At 34.9% G+C, this 19,380-nt stretch overlaps 1 protein-coding gene across 4 annotated transcripts in view; it reads left to right on the plus strand.

Annotated features, from left to right (window-relative positions):
* Positions 1-19,380, plus strand: part of LOC123678073 (PDZ and LIM domain protein Zasp-like) — a 60,143-nt gene that overhangs the window by 34,435 nt on the left and 6,328 nt on the right. The window contains exons 4-12 of one of the 4 annotated variants that reach the window (XM_045614856.1): positions 354-487; positions 7,766-7,869; positions 11,050-11,248; positions 11,956-12,042; positions 12,097-12,198; positions 13,759-13,855; positions 13,934-14,065; positions 14,804-14,951; positions 15,825-19,065. In XM_045614856.1, coding sequence (XP_045470812.1) covers positions 354-487; positions 7,766-7,869; positions 11,050-11,248; positions 11,956-12,042; positions 12,097-12,198; positions 13,759-13,855; positions 13,934-14,065; positions 14,804-14,951; positions 15,825-19,065 — 4,244 coding nt within the window. Of the gene's footprint in view, positions 1-353; positions 488-7,765; positions 7,870-8,913; positions 9,071-11,049; positions 11,249-11,955; positions 12,043-12,096; positions 12,199-13,758; positions 13,856-13,933; positions 14,066-14,803; positions 14,952-15,824; positions 19,066-19,380 lie in introns of all 4 variants that reach the window. The other 3 variants (XM_045614857.1, XM_045614859.1, XM_045614860.1) reach the window with 3 other exon arrangements.

The following is a 19,380-nucleotide window of genomic DNA, read 5'->3' on the forward strand; positions in this document are numbered from 1 at the left end:
TATCCTTTGTACTGTTTATTTTATGTATGTATTTGCTAAAATTGATCCTCAATTACAAATCTGTCTTTATTCACATAAGTCGCTCAATAAGAGCAGAAGTGATATCCTTTCTGATTCTGAGAATATTTTAGTATGGTAACTTCGCTTTTCATAATTGTTAGTTGATGCATGGCTAATCCACATGAATTTTAGTTGATAACTAATTGTTGTTAGTATCTATTTATACAATGGAATTTAAGACTATTTAAAAAACAATCATATTACTTCTTTCGTTTGGTTCAAATAGGAATACCTACATTCCATTTTCCTTTTTTGTTCAATCTAGTTACAATTTTCGAAATATTTCTTTGTAGGCGAATGGTACTCTAAATGGTGGTCCGAAAGTAGTCAACAACCAGTATAACAGTCCTCTCAAGTTATACTCTGAAGAAAGTATAGCCGAAACCTTATCAGCACAAACGGAAGTATTGTCAACAGGAGCTTTAGGGTGAGTTGATTTCTCAATCAGATCATTTTGATGATCATACAATTTATTATTTGTTGATAATAAAAGGATTTCCAATAGGAATGATATCTACAACTTGGATGGTTATTATAATGAAAAAATGGTGTATTATTTTATGACATTTCTTATTTAACTTTGTTCAGTAGGTCATGCCATTTGATCATGGAAATAAACATGTTTCAACAATGTTCAGAAATTGTTATATTGTGAATACTGAGAGAAATTTAAAAAGAATTTTCATGGACATCATTATTCAGTTGATCGTTTCACTTTCACTGAAAAAAGGTTTTTTTAGACAATACAAGAGTACCTGTACCAAATACTAAGCAGTACTTGGTACCATTTTCAAATTTGTCGATTATTTATTATTCACTGATGAGCAATGATTTTGACAAAACAATTTAACAATTTCTAAATCTTTTCATCTCTTCATGATTGAATTACATAACCTACTGACCACAAATGGCATTAGAAATGTAACAAAAAACAATACACAGTGCTATTAATTCATTTTCAATTGTATTATTCCTATTGGAAGGCCCTTTATAAAGTTCTTACTAGAAATAAATACTAGAAATAGTTATATTACACTAACTACTAAGTCCTAAGCTTGTTATGCAACAATATGATGGATTGAAGACGATGTTTCCTTTCAATATTAATTTCGTATATTGACATTTGTAGAATATCTTTTAAAGTTAGTCATGATCACCTACAATGACTCCATAAACATGAAGGTTGAAGATGATTTCACCAATATATATTTAGTTATTATTCCTGAAGCTTGGAGGTGCAAACGCTTATGGTTTGAAGTTTTTTTACAATGGGATAAAAAAAATACAGTTGGTGAACTGAATATACGCGTAATTATTTGAACATCGTATCTTGTCGAACGTTTCGTAGTCTATTTTTATTCAAATAATTATTTTATGAAATCTCAAATGAATCGACAAAAAATCCTTAATTTTTGGAAAACGAAAAGCGGATAAGTAAATTCACGCATCGTAAGTTGTTGACTTTCAGAAATTTTTACTCAAACTTTAAGAGGTTCTTTAGTGAAATATCAATTTGATACAAATTCAAGTTAGTTGAAGCTTAAAAATCAGTTTGATGATGTCTAGTTTCAAACTGTTTGAGAAGCATCCATGAAATTAAAAATGAAAATTTGTAGCGTTGTTTTCTTGCTTTATTCTTTTTGTAACGCATTCAACCAAGACCGTGGACCACACTCATTCATCCTAAGCAATTGATTCCAATAGGACCAAAAATATTGCGCTTACATCAAATTTAAGGCTTCCTAACACCAATTATCATAATTGCCGTTCCTTCCAATATTCTAAATTAATATAACCTTTCATTAATGCCTCCAAAGAACGCATCATTGATGACGTAAATGATGCGTTTTTTAAACGAGTAATGACGTATATTGAGGATGTCATAAATATACAACTCAGGGATCTATTTGGAGACGCTTATATGTAGATGTTCGTAATTTGAGCCTCAATGAAATCGAATTACTAAAATATTTTATTTTGTTTTACTCTCGGTTTATTCGATACGTTTGGAATGGATAATAGCAAAATATGGAATTTCAATATGTACAGAATGGCAGGATCATGTTTGTCGCCTTATGCGAGTTTTCAAAAAATTGGCCAACAACTTGATTTATACAGGGGGAAATACGTTTTGATGGACACATTTTCTTAATGATGTCTATGCAATACTATACTACGCTTATTTAAAGCGAAAATATGAGGGACTGGTTATCAAATTAAATTTAAAGGTACTCCCATAACTACATATTCGTTTTTGAACAGATTTATTTAATATAACCTAACCCAATATTTGATTCTGTCGTATGCGACTCTTTAAAGTTGAACTCTCCGAACTTTATATCAAAATTATAATTTTCACTTTCTTTCGATCAATAATCATTCAATTATCGGCAGTTGACATAATGTCTGTCAAACTGACGTTAACCTAAATTTTCTAACTTTACGTCTATTGTCAAAGTTTTTTTTTTTTTAAATCACTTATTCTGATGTCTTCTGTCTGATAAATCACGTGTGGGTGATAAATTCTCAGCTTTTTGGAATTGTCCGAACATATGGAAAACGTCCTATCTTTTCTATGGTTTCCTCTGTTCCATCGTCTTCTATCAGCCGCGAAAGAAACACCCCGTATACAGGCTGTTTCTACATTGCAGAACGAAGGAAAACGAGAGATTTGTTGAATAATATAATAATATAAGAAATCCTATAATAATAATATAATAATATAATAAATCCTATGAACATGGACCCTCAGACTTTTTGTTTTCGAGATACAGGGTGTTTTTTGTGGTTATATTTTATTGTTATGATTACCTATATCAGTTTATCAAATCTTTATTAATCTTCGCTACAGATTGTGTGAATAACTACTAAAAATTATAATTAATTCATTCATCACAGCTTACTAACTGGATCTTTATAATAATTTGGATATTCCTTAGGATTACTAGAGAATTGTTTGAAATTTTTTCTCGAAATCAAAACTTCAAGAAACCAAAAAGTTTATTACTAGACCAAAGTTTTCTTTTACATTTTTCCAAACTACCAGTGGTCCACCAAAAAAAGTTTTGGATGAAGGAAGCGAGAACTGTTCCAAAAAAATATCACCCTGTAGATTTGCATTCAAGATTAGCTTATCACATGATAAGAACTTCGAATTGGAATATCTATGCCAAATTCAATTTGAATATCTTGTGAAGGGAGGGTGCTTTGAGAAAAAAAATCCAATTTTAACACCTTGTATCTCCGAAACGAAGCATTTCCGGACACAAAGTTATATAAACTTTTTTTCTTAAAATTGTCTCAGAAATGCGTCATTTGAATATTTTAACGCACCTATGTATAAGATGTCCCATCAAAAAAATGTCGAAAAACTCAATATCTCTGAAGCGGATGACATTTTCGAAAAACCGATAGCCTGATGCTTTTCGACAAATCTGCGGCTAAAAAGTGCGTTGAAAAATATAGGGACCCATTAAAGAAACATAAAATCTCCTCTATATCTTTGAAACGGTACTTGATTTCAATGATCTCTTATCAGTATGATATAAACCATTAAATGACTGAAAAAAACGTTTTAGACTTTTTGGAATATCCCGAACAGAAATCAAGATATTGCGAAATATTCGAAACAGTAATTTTTCAGAAACTCCCTGTAACTCGAGAACAAATCAAGATATCTATGGTCTGTTTTCTTATTATTTCGGAAGAAGAGATCGGGGTCCTTGACGATCTTTTCTCTGAGTCTTATACTTCTCGAGATGCTTTCAGTGAGCATCGAAATTGGGACACCCTGTATTTCAAGGCTCCTCTAACTCTTCAATACCTTTTCTGTAGAAAGATTCGTCTTTGCTTTCGAATAGGCTTCAATTTCTGCAACAACTTCCGCATTAGAGACAATTTTTTTTCCTGGAGCATTCTTTTGAGGTCTGCATAAATCCAGTCAACACTGGAGGCCAGATCTGGATAATAAGCTGGATGCTCAAGCAGTTGGAAGGGCAATATTCAATTTAACCATGGTTTGATTTGTGACCAGTGTCAGTATGAATTTCGTTTTCATCCATATTTCGAACAACAACAAATATAGCGTAATTTAACCTTCAATACCTCGATTCAGACACGACTCTATGTTCCGAAGTTTCGACACGCATCTTCTGAAGCGAAGAGAAAAATGGTTCGGCTTTATTTGTGCAATTTCCATGCCATAATTCGATTAATGGATGAAACGTCACTTTGACATGTTATAGCAAAATTGATGATCATAGAAATTTATAGTACCATTTTTACAAATGTCAGTTTGACAATTAGAATTAACATAAACGACAAGTATCACAATAATTGAAACGAAGTTTTCGGGAATCATTGCATATTTTAACGTAATCAATGAAACTGCTCAAATTTTCAATGAACGAAGGATTTATCTTTTTTTTTACGATTAATATTCACCATTCCACCATTGGCGTAACGAACAAACGGCCTTAAGTGTGCCAAACGAATGGCACAACATCAGAAACGGAAAATTAGGGCGGTATATTGCTCTTGGCCTAAATCCAATTTTTCTGCGAATTACAGTTATCACTCGGAGGAACGAATTCGTATAATGGTCTGGACCACAGCGGCCGTCGCCTATCTGCCTCGGCGTTACATAAGACGGACGGGGTCACGTGACGACGCCTCTGGCGCATTCTATTTCGGTGGGATTATGCCATTGCTCCTGAAATAAACAATTTGGCAGGCCGGTGGGTGTTTTCGACAAAATTGAGCATCGGATTCCGCTCTTACAATGGAGAAAAATTCGAAAAATTAAATTTTATTGCACTGTATATTCATTGGAAAACTGCGATAAAATTTTATTAGCACTCATCTGTCATTTTATTATAATCACGACAAGCATTGAATTTTAAATCGACGCCATATTCAGTACATTTTCTGTGGGATTGAATTACATTTTCAATAATTGCACAATTATTTTATATTATTTTCAATGATATTTATTGCACGCTCGTTTCGGAAATAACGAGCGTTCATTTAAATTCGTGGTCAAGAGTGCTGTGGAGAGATTAGAGTGGATTTTCTGTGATTACAAGTAGCGCTTAACTTTACCATATTCAGTTCCCAGATCTGAAGTATGTAAACAAATCTGAGTTATATGGTTCAAGCTAAGCGCTACTCGTAATCACAGAAAATCAACTATAATTTCTCCATAGCAATCTTGACCACGAGTTTTGATGAACGTTACTAAGAAATTTAATTTATTGATAATCATATTAATTTCCTTTGGATATCGCCTGAGGCAGAAAAAAATATCTACACTCAAATGAAACATGATACTTTCCACATTCATGCTAAATCATGAACGTGGAATGTATTGAGTGAAATTCTTGAAACATTAGAGAAGCTAGGAGGTTTTGAGTGCTCGTTCATTCATGCGACGATTGCGTCTTTGGAGAGCACATATACCTATATACTATTATGTGAGGTTCATGGGCGAAATTGGTGCATGAATGAATGAGCATCAAAAAGTTTCATTCATTGTAAAAGGATTTTCCAATAAGAATTATTTTGATATTGCAAAAAATTAGTTCATTTCAAGTGAAATCGATATATGTCTATTTCATCATTATAAATATAAACATTTCATATTTTGAAGCATAGATAGAGGGAGTATATTTTTACATGTCCCCAATTTGGTTAGATTACGTTGTCTGATTGTGATATATTTTCAAATCTACAATTTTACTATATCGTTATGAAAGTATATTATATTATATGATATATATTTATTTGTGTGATTTCCGATTAAATATGCAATTGTGAATATTTGGAATTCGATATTTTTCCTAATTGTCGAATTTTTAATAAGCAGAATATTCATTATTTTCTGTATCTACCTGCTGAAATCCAAGGTTTGGCAACTTTTGTTCTCCTAGTGTCATTTTGCTCTCCTAGTGTCATCGGTTATTTCACATCGTTTGGCGCGCTTGAAGTATGTTTTCTGAATTTCTGATATATTAAGGTATTTATTTCAATGTTTTTTGAGTTAATATGAAACGTTGATTCACAGTGGAATATAAGAAGTGCGTTCTTTGTGGAAAAACTTGCGAATTGAATGAAATATCGTATCCCTGATATGTTTTCATTTCCGCGCGCTTCATGTCAAATTTTATCATTCATGTTGGAGACAAAATGTACTGAAAATGACCCCTCTATCAATTTTTATTGCTCTGAGTATGCCATCAACGATTGAAAACATATGGCAACCACAGCTACGGTTGCAGGTTGCAGCACCATATCCTTTCCATGGAAGTTTTCATAACCAATTCACACATTCGCGGCTACATGTCCTTGATAACTTCACGAATTCCATCTTAAATCTACTATGGAGTATTGGCATAGACCATAGACCTCATCTTTAATGTGTCCCCAAAGAAAAAAGTTTGAAGTTGTTAAATCTCAAGATCTCGGTGGCCAACTGTTGACACCCCTTCAATAAATAACACGGCCAGGAAACTTTTGCCAAAAACTCGCCAAATTACTATTAGTGCGTTGCTTCTGTCTTGTTGAAAATAAACGTTAAGACTCAAGTATTTATGAAAAATGCCTAATTCCCAAGATCGACAAGGAATCCACAAACCTGGGTTTTCGTCAATACTATACAGCAGCAATATTTTCAGTTGTTCTTGAGTTACACACACGGCTTCGATTCTTCACATCACTAACATGTCCCATCAATTCAAATTTTCTCCCCATTTTCACTATTGCCGGCCGAAAAGATGCTTCATAACGAGCCAAAACTGCTTTAGTTTTATGAACTGTGATTGCGAAATTTTCACCATTTTTATGGCAAATTTTAACAATTTCAATGCGTTGTTGAAGTATGCATAGTTCCATCTTTAGAAATGACGTAGTTTTCACTTGTCAAATGTCAAAATATGACAGTTTCAAAAGTGGCAACTTCTCAGATAGCCGGTTATTTAAAATGAAACTTTTTATTAGAAAACCATTCATTTTATACAGTATTTTACAGGTTAAAAGAATATGATTTATTAAGAATGAGATAGACGTAAGATAGCTACCTGTGAGTAATTGAGAACCGTTGCTGGTTCCATAGTCGATATAAAAAGTTAACCTTTTTATCTGTCAATGAAGAGCCATGATATCGTAATAAATATGCTGACATTATTGAATGTTAAGTGGAATGAAGACAAGGATTTCATTCATTTCAATTGCGAATAATCGACGTACTGAATTGAATGTGATTTCTGCCTGTCATATTTTCAAATTACTCGGAAAAAATATGAATATTGCTCAATTAACTTTCAATTAAAGCAATCTTCTCAGAATTCGATATTGAAATAGTTGATGGTATGGTTCACGAGAAGTCTTTTGGGTACTTTAATTATGAGATATTGGCAATTCTTGATAATTGTATTGAACAATAACATTTTATAGGGCATTTGAGGATTCTTCAATTGTGCAATTATCGTTATGGCCTTGAATGAAAACAGAAAAGAAATCTTGAAAAAAAATTATTAAAAAAAAAGTGTCGAAACGATCTGATATATTTAGTTGAATAGAAAAAATTATATGTAGAATTTACTTGTCTTCTCACGTACCGGTCACCTGTCGACAGAACTGTGGATTTTATCTTCCAATGAAAATCTGAAATGCGCTACTTACGATAAAAATCTTTTTTTTTTCTTTTCAGGGTAAACTTCAAGAAAAACGAAAAAAATTACGATGCCAGCAAGAGCGCTGTACTGAGCCTTTTGAAAGAAGAAGAAAATAGTCCAAGATCACCAGATCACATAGGTTAGTATCGATTTCAGTCATTTACAGTTTTAAAAAAAAAACACTCTCTCTAGTTTCACCTATTCATTCCTCAAATAATATCCTTATTCCAATTATTTTATGTTTTAATCATCATTATTGACATTCTGAAGTTGTTAATTTGATCCTCTATATTATCCTCTATTCGAAAACATGACAATGAGGTTGGTAAACCTTTTGTGTTTTAATAGCTCAACATTGCAAGTGATTATGACTGGACAAGATTTAATGTCATAAAAATCATATGAATTGTACATTCCGAATGGTGAAAAGATACCCTCTTCCATCATAATACATATATTTCGATGAATCTATTCATTTCGATACCAATTTGCGTGAATATTGAAAGCTGAGTTCATTTTATGCAGGATTCCAGGATTATTTGATGCATAGCATACTAAGTATTTTTCATTGCTTTGCATGTCTCAATAATGCAAAAACGAAATCGGATTCATTGTATTCCAAGCATGAATACAAATTTTTTCGAAATGATTCTTCTTCATCTTCTGTCCTTTTTTTCCATTTCAATATTATCGAATCGAAATCGTATTTGTTGGTTTTCTGTCACGAATATAAATTCTTCTAGACTTTGTTAATTGGATCTTCTGCCTTTATTTGAGCATGATTGTCTACAATTCTGTATCTTTTTTTCATTTTTTTCGATATAATCGAAACGATTCATGTTTGTTGCTTTTTGTAGCACGAAAATATTTATAATCTTCTCTTCAATGATCCTTTACTCTGTTCTCTCGAACTTCTTCCCCATTCTTAATAATATTATCGAAACTAAATCGTTTTTGTTGGTTCTCTACACAAATATATATCTTTTATTCTGATACTTTACTCAGTTCTCTTCTTTATCTTGTCTTGAATTTTGTACCCTGTTTATTTCACTATTTATAATTTATTTCATAGGAATTTTTCTCGCTTTTCGGTTGAATACTCAGTAAATCTTGTCTATAATTCCTGATACCTTTTATGAATATGTCTTTATTCCCTTCATTTACAATTAATATCTGCCGAAAGAACACCATAGGCCTTCCGCAGGGGTAGATTCAGCGCCCTCTCCAGTTGCTGTAGCTGGTCTCAGACACGTAATTGCTCCAGAAAATAAACCACAGCCTCCGTCACCACAGCTTCCACCAGGTCAGAATGTTTGTGCAGACTGTGAGAGGCTAATTGTGTAAGTATGATAAGGGTTGAAAGTTCTCTTTAAAGTTTAGAATTATCTAATCTTACCTTCATGGCGGCACATTGATTTCTTTGATTCTATAATATGCTCTTTAAATTTTTTCAATTGAATAATTGAATGAAATCAACAAATGTCTATTTTAGTTCAATCAAGATTTTTTCTTATGAAACTATATCCAATTTTTTTCTATCAAGGAAATAATTTTCTTGTCTATATTAAAGCAAAATTGCATGCATCGATATTCGGCTTATACCCGTCCTTACTAGTATGGAATTTCCTTACTAGTGGCTTTCACCTACAGCAAAGATATTTGCATGGAATGGTCATAAGTCACAACCGAAATAAACTCATATTTTGAGGACATATATGAATCATCGTAATGAGATCAGCTTTGTAATGATGCATCATATTGTACAGACAATACCCGTGAATAAGACTTTTGCGAATTGATATTTTCGTTGATGACTTGTAAACCTGTTATGAACGTGTTGGAAAGGTTGATATCGCTTAGAAATTGAATTAGGGCTGTATTCAATTGCATATCAGTTCAGTGACTTTATTATATCCTAACGAGATGCATTGATCAATATTTGCAATGGACTGTATTTGAATTCAGGGGAAGTGAATAAATCCTATTATATCATTTCGAGTTTGTTTGCGAGAAGCCTTTGGAGCTTAATGGGTTAGATAACTAGGGCAGATCAATGCAATAATATCAGAAGTATACGGCGACTAAGAATCATGATCGTGAAGAACTACGAATCTTGGATAATAAGTCAGGCCAACGGACATTTTGGTGTGCTAGACTTTTTAACTGTTCCTGGTTCCTAATTGGGTGCAGAATCCTTAATAGCTCTCAGAGTTCGTCTATAAGATCTATTTTCTTAGGTTTGCGACGTTTATAATTCTTCATTTAAAACTTGTCTATATTTCAAGTTATAACCATTACTATTGTCAGTTCAAAAAAAATGGACTTGAGAATTTATTTATATATTTATAATCTGCCATCATGTGCATGTCCCTTCTTCCTTGGTAGCGGTCCTCCATAACTTTAATATCTTGGTGAAATCTTTCTCCTTGTTCCTCACTCATGTCTCCTAAATTTTCTGTAAAACGGTCTAAGTGGCTGTGTAACCAGCACCCTAAGGATTTGAAACTATTGAGCATCTTGTTAACCATTTCAACATAGTTTTGAGCTTTATGTTTGCCTAGAAAATTTTCTACAACTGCAACAAATGATGTCCAAGCTTTTCGTTCAACTTGATTCATTGAATTTATGAAGGCAGGATCCTAAATTAATTGTCTTATTTGTGGGCCGTCAAAAATCCTTACTTTGAGTTTTTCTGTGCTCAACTGATACATTTTTACCCCTAAATCTGCAAAACGTGACCCATTCTTATCAAGAGCATTTACAAATTGCTTTATTAATCCCAACTTTATATGTAACAGAGAAAGTATGATTTTTTCCCTTACTTACCCGACTTAGGGAATTAAAAGAGTCAGTTCAGGTACCTGATAGGCAATGGTTCCACTATTTATAGATTAACCTGGGATTTACCAATTACAGACTGACAATATGACCATTGTACCTACATTAATGAATATATGATAATTAGAACTCTTATAAATGAATATTCTGAATAAAACCCACATTGGTAGATAAGTTTATGTATCTGAGAAAGTAGAGCTGATAGAGAAAAACGGATTCCATGTACAGATTCAGCGTCCCAAATATAGTTAAAATCAGCTCTAAAATATCAAGCACAAAAAAAAAAATGTTTTTCGTTGCCCGCCCTGTGATTATAATATCACTAGTATCACTATAGTAGCATAGAAATCAATGAACCGTTCACATATAGGCATGCAACACCAGGAACTATGAGATGACGGTGCAGATTTTTTCCCAAGATCCGAAGGTTCCTTTTTTTTTCGAAGGAACAAATTTTTTACAATTTTTTTTTGATCTGCAGTCACATCGCCTTATTACGCTTCGCACAGTCACGCAATTGGCGGTAGATCCAGATCGCCATGGATCGACACGCTTCACTACAATAACCACGATCACTACAGTCGATCCAACAGCCGACAAAGTACAAGTACTTTGTCTCCTAGGAACGAAAGTAATGACGATCAAGTGACAATTTGCACATTTTGTGACAGGGTCATTGTGTAAGTCCAACTCCACATTGTTGGATCGTTTTTTTCGTTGTCTGCACGGTAAAAAGATGGCTGTTACGATTTCTGAACCACCATACCTTGTTGGCGATATAAAAATTTAATTTTTGGCTTTTGTATGAAATTTCAAAATAATCCGGATACCTTGTACAGGGTGATCCAATGATGGGATTATTGTAAGTACAAAAGCTAAAGTATTATCCATTTACGAAAGTAAACATAAATAAAATACTCTTTCATTTAAAATATCGATTAAATTCTCATTTCAGATTCAAATCCATAAATGCAAAATACGCCATAATGAGGCGTAAGAGAGGCCCAAATGTTGTACGCGCCGCGAAATGGATAATTTCGGATCTTTCTCAACAATCACAAATTATATTCAGGTGTTGGGATTATTTTGATATTCGATAAATTTCAGTCCAAAAATCAGTTTTTACTGTACAAATTATATGTAGCTGTCCTCGCTGGAGTGGTGGTTCAAGAATAACGATAATTGGAAAGTCATGAGTACAATCTCTGCATACCACATGGATGGCTTGGTTATTTCTCGATGTCATACACTATAGCTACTATTTGACACCTTTTTTTATACAACGCTTACACAGCAACGCTTAAGTAGAGATAGAAGTCGATGTAGCATATAAAATGTTATTTTATCAGCCCTTAGATAATTTTTAATTCTATTTATGATATTTTAGGGGAGTCTTCGTGAGGATCAAGGACAAAAATCTTCATGTTGAATGTTTCAAGTGCTCTACTTGTGGAAGTTCCCTCAAAAACGTTGGGTAAGTGGAGCAAATCTAAGAGGAGAAATAAATGTTAATGGATTCTTTTTTCAGATACTACAACATCAATAATAAACTCTATTGCGACATTCATGCAAAACTAGCTGCTAGGAACAACGCTCCAGCTCCCAATTTGGTGCCTATTACCGTACCACCGTGAGTAATAGTTATTTGTTTTACTAGGCAGTAAAGTAGTAGATTGACTACCGCGGCTGATAGGGTGAGGCAGTCAATCTACTTTGCTGCCGATTTGAATATATAATTTTTTCTTCGATTGTTCATAATGCTATTTATAAATTATTACAATTCCCACAAACTTTTTATTTTTCTTGTAGTGATGAATAAAAACGAAATTTGATAGAAATCACAATTGTTGGAATGATTGGTTGCTATGGAATTGTATATTAATTCTTCATTTTTGTTATATTACATAAGTTATTGTCTGCTACCTCTACCAAATCCTTGTCTAAATTATATGGCAGAAGAACTAGCTCCAACTTCAGCTTTTTTGTTATTTTATGTTCATAATAATTATAGTTCGACAATTCATGAAATATATCTGACTGTTTTCTGGAAGAATTATGGATATATTCATATTATCGACAGAGATAGCGACTTAGAGGAACTTACTCTCCCAGAAATGAGGGAGCCCACTACCTCGAGATGGCTTTACAATACCGCCATCACCATTTCGACTTGCTTTTTTTTTCACACTGAGAATCCTAAACAATGAGTTCTTAATGAGTTTTAGGTCAAAAAAGGGTGAACTTTTGATCCAAATGACCTACAATAAAACGAACAAGCCAAGATCTTTTGTAATAAACGAAATTCATATGCCTTTTCACAGAAAATATGTTGATGGCGTCCGAAATATTTTGAAATTTGCCTCCTTTGATAATAGTGCTAAGCTATAATGGGGAAAGACACTTGATATCAAATGCTGAAAGCAGATCCCAAAACTTGGTGTTATGTACGTTCCAGGAGCTATTTCACTCCGAGTTGGCTGCTTATGACCTATTAAATACAAATGCTATCTGTCCTGGAGTACCATTCTGATGTTTGCAGTCCTGCCCCTAAATACATCCTAAAACTATTCGATTCTGTTCAAAAAAGAGCAATTCGTTTCGTTGGTGATGCCTCGCTTACAAACTGACACTCCTCTGGAACACCGTAGAAAAGTACTATCTAAAGCTATCTGACTCTACTTTATAAGAAATTTCCATGGGCGTTGCTCTTCTGAAATATAAGCAATCGTTCCCCCTCTGGCAATGCCTTCGATATTACCAGATTACCCCATAGAGTTCTTCATACTCCTTCGTGGTCACTTTAGAGACCTGAAGAACATGTCTTTTTAAAGATTCGTTCATCCTACTTACACCGAGGCTTTGGAACACATTGTCTAGGGGGGTGTTCCTTGAGGCATATAAACTCCAGAAATTTAAGATCACTAATTCCCATCTTCTTTCCCTAGATTCTTGCGATGTTTTTGGTGAGAACCAGAATATAAAATAGTAGTGGTGGTAGTTTGAGACCCTTCGGTAGATATTTCAGTAAATTTATGTGTTCATATTTTCAGCTTTTAAAGTTGTCAAAATGGTTCTCTGATGAAAAATTTGTGTGTGGTTACTACTACCTCAGTAGAATATTATGTCCACTGTTAACATAAAAAATGTAAAGACCTTCGAAAGAAAATACTTTACATAACTTTGATTTCAGAGGCGGAAAAGCTCCAGTGAACGCGATTTCAGCAGCTTTAGCCAGCCACCCTTTTCCAACTTCAGCACCTCTTTCACCAAAGATCAATAGTTACCAGGTAATTGATGGCTTCTTGTTTTTATACTAAGTTTTCACTTGCGATCGTTTTTTAATCTGCCTTCTTTAACTATTTTAGCTAGATAATGATGAGATTGATGATATGAAACAAACTAATAATTTGAATATAACCAAAGAACCAGTAACACCTGTTAGAGTTAGCAATATTAACAATAGAACTCCAAAGCCTTTCAGTGAATACGTAAAGAAGGTGAGTTCAAGATTTTTTTCATGCTTGGAGAACTAATCGTTTTAGTTAAGTGATACCTGCTGTATAAATGAACTAGATGTTGACCGAAAGTTTCAAGAATGTTCAAGATATGATATTCGAATATATTGTAGACTGTGCAATTTTAGAGTTTCAAATGGTAAACCCAAGACACACAAGACATTGTGACGGAAGGATACAGCAATCTGTTTTATCACCCAAAAATAGAGACCCTGTCGCTACATAATCATTTTGTAACAGTTTACTCAACCAGTCACTGGCCTAACCAGTAAAGACACATTTGTTATTAAAAATTTGACTCTATTCGTGAACATAGTCACCATCAAGATTGTGACATGAACTCCAAGGCACTTCTAACTTCAATACCTTTTCTGAAGAAAGATAAGTCTTTGCTTTCGAAATACCTTCCAAACCGCATTCACTTCTTCATTAGAGCCAAATTCCTTTGCCTACGATCAGCAACGTCAGTGTTTCTTCGACCACTATGTTGTTGATGGAGCATTGCTTTGCTTGCTCAGTTTTTTTCTCAACACGCGAAACAACTCACAACCCCATTTTCCGTTATATGGACACGCATCTTTTGAATCTTGGTGGTAACAAGAAAAAACTGTAATAGCTTATATAAAGAATAAAGGTACAAGTCTACTATCACGAATGTTGAAACTTTCGGTTAGACTATATCTCAGAAATTAAATCTTACCTAATTGATTAATTTTTCAGTCACCACTGTCTGGTCCAAAACCATTCTCTAGTGTTCAAGGACCTCTTTCACCTTCATCCAATTTCAATTCTTTGCCTAGGACAGGACCACCATTGTCTCCAGTTGCACCTATCTCGACTCCTTCTTACAGTCCAATAGCTAGCACAGGTATGTATTTTTTTCAACTGAAATTTAGTATCATTTTCCATTACTGGAATACTGACAGCCCTGAAGAAATATTGAGTCTAATACGAGAGTTGTGAACGGCTTTAATGTTTCCCAAAATTTTCTTTATGAAGATTAACATACTTTTTACGTTTTATGACCGGAATGTGCAAAGTAGAGTCGATATTTGTTTTTAAAAATTATATTTTTCTTACAATTTTATGATATTGAATGATTCTTCATGCTGCCAGTGTTCTTCCAAACAGATGAACACCATTCCTACAAAACTCGAACAGAGCATACTGAATTTTTCTGTATTTTCCTCAGGAAGATATTCCACCAAACCAGTTCGTCAAACTGGAAACTTATTTAAAGGTATAATACTAGGATGAAATTGACGCTTTCAGCACAGCGAAAGTTACAGTGGTTCATTGTAATAAACTACAATTTTTGGCTATACCAAAATGTACACAATGCACTATTATCAAGAAAACTCTTCGATTACTGACTGACCTCGTATATTCTTTTCAGATGAAAAAAATTTCAACCATTCCCCTAGACCATTCTCTCTGATTATGGACTGAAATAGCTTAATTAATCAATTTTAGCATGTTTAGCGCGTATCTAACATTAGTATTATAATTAACAAAATTCAAATTATTTCCGAAGAAGCTTTTAGAAGCGATTTTTTCAGAAAAAATTGTATTGACAGGGTTTTCTTGATAAGAGTATTACAATACCACAAGCACCTCTTTCGTGATATAACTTCACCACAATACTGCTTCAGCACAATTGTTCATTTTAATTCAATGCATTTTTTTTTCTTATATGTTTTTCCCTTAACCCTTTTTGCTTGTTATGTGTGCTACAATTAAGTCCATAGTCTGTCTAATATCGTTTGGCCCCCTGTATCGGAGGAACCCGAAATTCCATCAGCTTGTCCCCTATTCTATCCCCCTCCTTCTCAGGTTGTCATAAAACCAAGAACGAGAAAGGATTCAAGAGACTCGTTAGCTTCAGAAGTGGAACAGATAAATATGGAGGATTATCAGTTTCGGAAATACGACGAACACAGCTCTTCCCGCCGAAAGAGTGCAACAGAATGCGCAGAAACGATTTTGGAATCGTTGGGTCGACAAATCTTGGTAGAAAATGTAATGAGGGGTAGACCTAAATCCCCTCCACAACAAGAGACCCAATTGTCTCAGCAGAAAGTACGACAAGAAAAAGTAGAGCTTTCTGAAAAAACTCACCAAGAATACGTGCATTTGTCTGGAGAGTCTGAACTTAAAATAGAAACTTGTAACGTCAATCCTCATTCTGAAAAAAAGGAGGAACAACGAATTCCCGATACGTCTAAAATCAACTACCCTGTCCCAAAACAATGGGAATCTCAAATGCTTCAAGCTCTCAAAACATCACCTGATCAATCTGAAACCCTCATTTGCACAAAAGCTGCGTCATCTACAAGAACTGAAATGAGTGCCGAAATAGAAGAAAGAGTCATAGAATCAGTCAGTAGTATTTCCGATATTCCAATCAAAAAACCGTCGACTGCACTAGGATCTGCCTTGGCAGTAGCTCCTACTGAACCTTTCAATCCCGTAAAACCCTCTGATCTTGAACCAATATCCTTACCAGAAGAAACAGTCCCTTATTTTCCACCTGAGGATCTTTTTTCCATACCTATCAATATAGCAGAGGACAAAGACAATATAAAACCGTTCAAGAAGAAGAAAGATCCTAATCTTGAGAAAATACTAGAAGATCTACCTAAACCTCAGGAAAAACTGACCATGAGATCAGCGCTTACAACAGCACCTGAGCGACCTTTCACACCTTTATCGTTCCAAAGTGATGATAGAAGTATTTCTTCACCAGTGCAGATTTATAAGGCTTCTGTTCAAACTACTCCAGTCATCTACCAAACTGAGCAACCAGTAATACAAACTACGAGCATTGAAGATTCTAAAACTGAAACATCTGATGAGCAATCTGAAACTAAAACCACCAAGACTGTACAGAAAAAAGTAGAAGAGGTGAGACCTAAAGCTCTTCCGATTACCGTCAAAATTGAGAACCAAGATGATTTGACACCTTCACCTGAATCATTGCCTTTATTTCAAGGTTTCACGTGTTCCTTCAAAAACAAATCTGATGTTTCGCAATTTGATATACAGATTTCGACAACTCCTCCAGTACGTGACAAGAAGAATAGAAAGACTCCTACCATAAAGGTAGAAACAGGAACACCTGCTGAGATAAAGGTTACAGAAACTACTGAAGAAACCAGCTCTACCGAAGTTAGTTCTAAGAAGCAAGTTCAATCTTCAGAGAAGAAAGAAATCAGACAAGCAGAGAAACCTGCCGGCAATATTGTCTTCAAAAAACCTTCCCAGATGGTTTCACTTCATAAACCGGATTCTTTACCACAATATCAAGTTAGTATGAGGGAAAACGCTGAGGCTGATCTCATCATGATGGCAAAAATGGAAAAATCCAAACAGAAGAAAGAGCAACAGAAACAAGAAGCCCAGCAGAAAGCAGCAGTTCAACAGAAATCCGTACGAGCAAAAACAATGCAGCAAGAGCAGTCAACAGGCAGTGTATTGCAGGAGTTTAGAGGTCATGAAGAATTGAAAAGCATAACATCGGAACTACAAAATATTGAGAAAGAACAATCAACTCAGCAGAGAAGCGAAATCAAAACTGTTCAAAATATAGCTCCAACACTTTGCCCTGTCATCAAAGTTGAAAACGGAAACCTAAAAACGGAAAATTCTTTCACACCTGTACCAGATCGTAGGCATCATCATCCAATTGCTAGGCCACTCACTCCCAGTATGATCAACAAACCACCACCAATGATACCCCACTACCAAGCCAACTTAGTTGCTCAAAAATACGGCCCTCCTACTGTAAATTTTCTAGATCCCAAATCTCCAGCGATGTCTAGATCTCCAAGTCCTTCCCCAGAATGTCAAAGATCTTCGGACTTATCGGGAGGTAGAACTTCTAGTTTGAGACCTAAGTCTCCTGCTCAAGGACCCCCACCAAATCCATTGGAAAAAGAGCATATCCCAACGAGGCATGATTTCAAAGTAGAGGAGGCAAAAGAAAGCCTTAGTGCGTTTATACCGCAATATAGAGAAAAAGTTGATGTTCAAGTCGAGAGAAGCCTAGGAAAAGACTCTAGAAACGAACAGCGGGTTCTGAAATATGGTGCAGACATCGATACAATGAGAGAAAGTGAACCAGTTGTCAGTTATCAAACTGAGAGTAGAACCGAGGAATTATCTGCTGTTTCTGAGAGCCAACAACAAAGTTTCAAACTACAAGAAAAAAGAACCCGAAAGTCAGATGATCGTAGCAGGGAACAAACAAGGTCCCATGTATCAGGGAGTACTGAGTCTACTACGAAAGTTTCTGAGAAGTGTCATTCTGAAAGAGAAGAAGACTCCAGAAAGATGGAGAACAGATCGATTGAGAAATCTGCTGATGGGTCTGTTCAGATACAGAGGACGAAAAGGGTCACTGAAGAGTTCGAACATAGTCAAAAATCGAAAGAAATTACGATAGAGAAAAACGTGAAGTTTTCTAATCAGGAGGGTTTCAGGAATGTGCGAGAAGTTGGAGAAGATGTCCATAACTTATCAGGTTTGCATGTTACAGCGCCGAATCCTATTAGATCTAAATTTTTGAGATCTAACCAAGACGCTCCTCCTCCTAAAATGACCACGGTATGTCAAAAAGTAGGAATAGATGTTCCTTCGAAGAAAATAGAGGAATGCGTCAAACCCCCTGAGAAAATACCTCCTAGTTTTCCTAAATTCGACGCTACTACCCTTCCTAAGCCTAAACATATCCCTGAAATTCCCGAAGCGAATATGGAAGAGAAAAAAATTCCTCCCAAACCTACCCAACATGTTGAAGCCCCGGGTTCCTCTAAATCGAACCAAAAATTAACTCCTAGTGTTCCCCCTTCCAATGTAGGTGCAACAGGCGGTCGTCAGTCTGGAGCTGTAGGTGTGGCCCCCAAGAGGGGAAGAGGTGTACTCAATGCAGCACAACTTGGAGGGAGGATCCCACTTTGTGGTCAATGTCATGGTCAAATAAGGTAGCTGGATGTTGTCGTGTGAAGCAGTAGTGATGCCTTGGTGTTTTTTATTTCACAGTATCAAAGGGTGTTTGCTTAGTGAATGTCATATATAGGGTGATCCATATAAAACAATCCAGACCATTCTGGGCCGTCTTGTGATTGCAAATTCGTAAGTGTACTTTGTCTGTTTAAATGAGGTAGCATCCAACTGAAGAATTTCCAACGGTGGTCGGCACATCATTTTGCAGGTTTTGCAATAGTTTTCGTATGCCCACGAGTGTGCAATCACAAGATATCTTTCAGTATGGTTGTTTTCCGGAAAAAAACTCTGCG

The sequence above is a fragment of the Harmonia axyridis genome, chromosome 4 (genome assembly GCF_914767665.1).
Source record: "Harmonia axyridis chromosome 4, icHarAxyr1.1, whole genome shotgun sequence".
Classification (NCBI taxonomy): domain Eukaryota; kingdom Metazoa; phylum Arthropoda; class Insecta; order Coleoptera; family Coccinellidae; genus Harmonia; species Harmonia axyridis.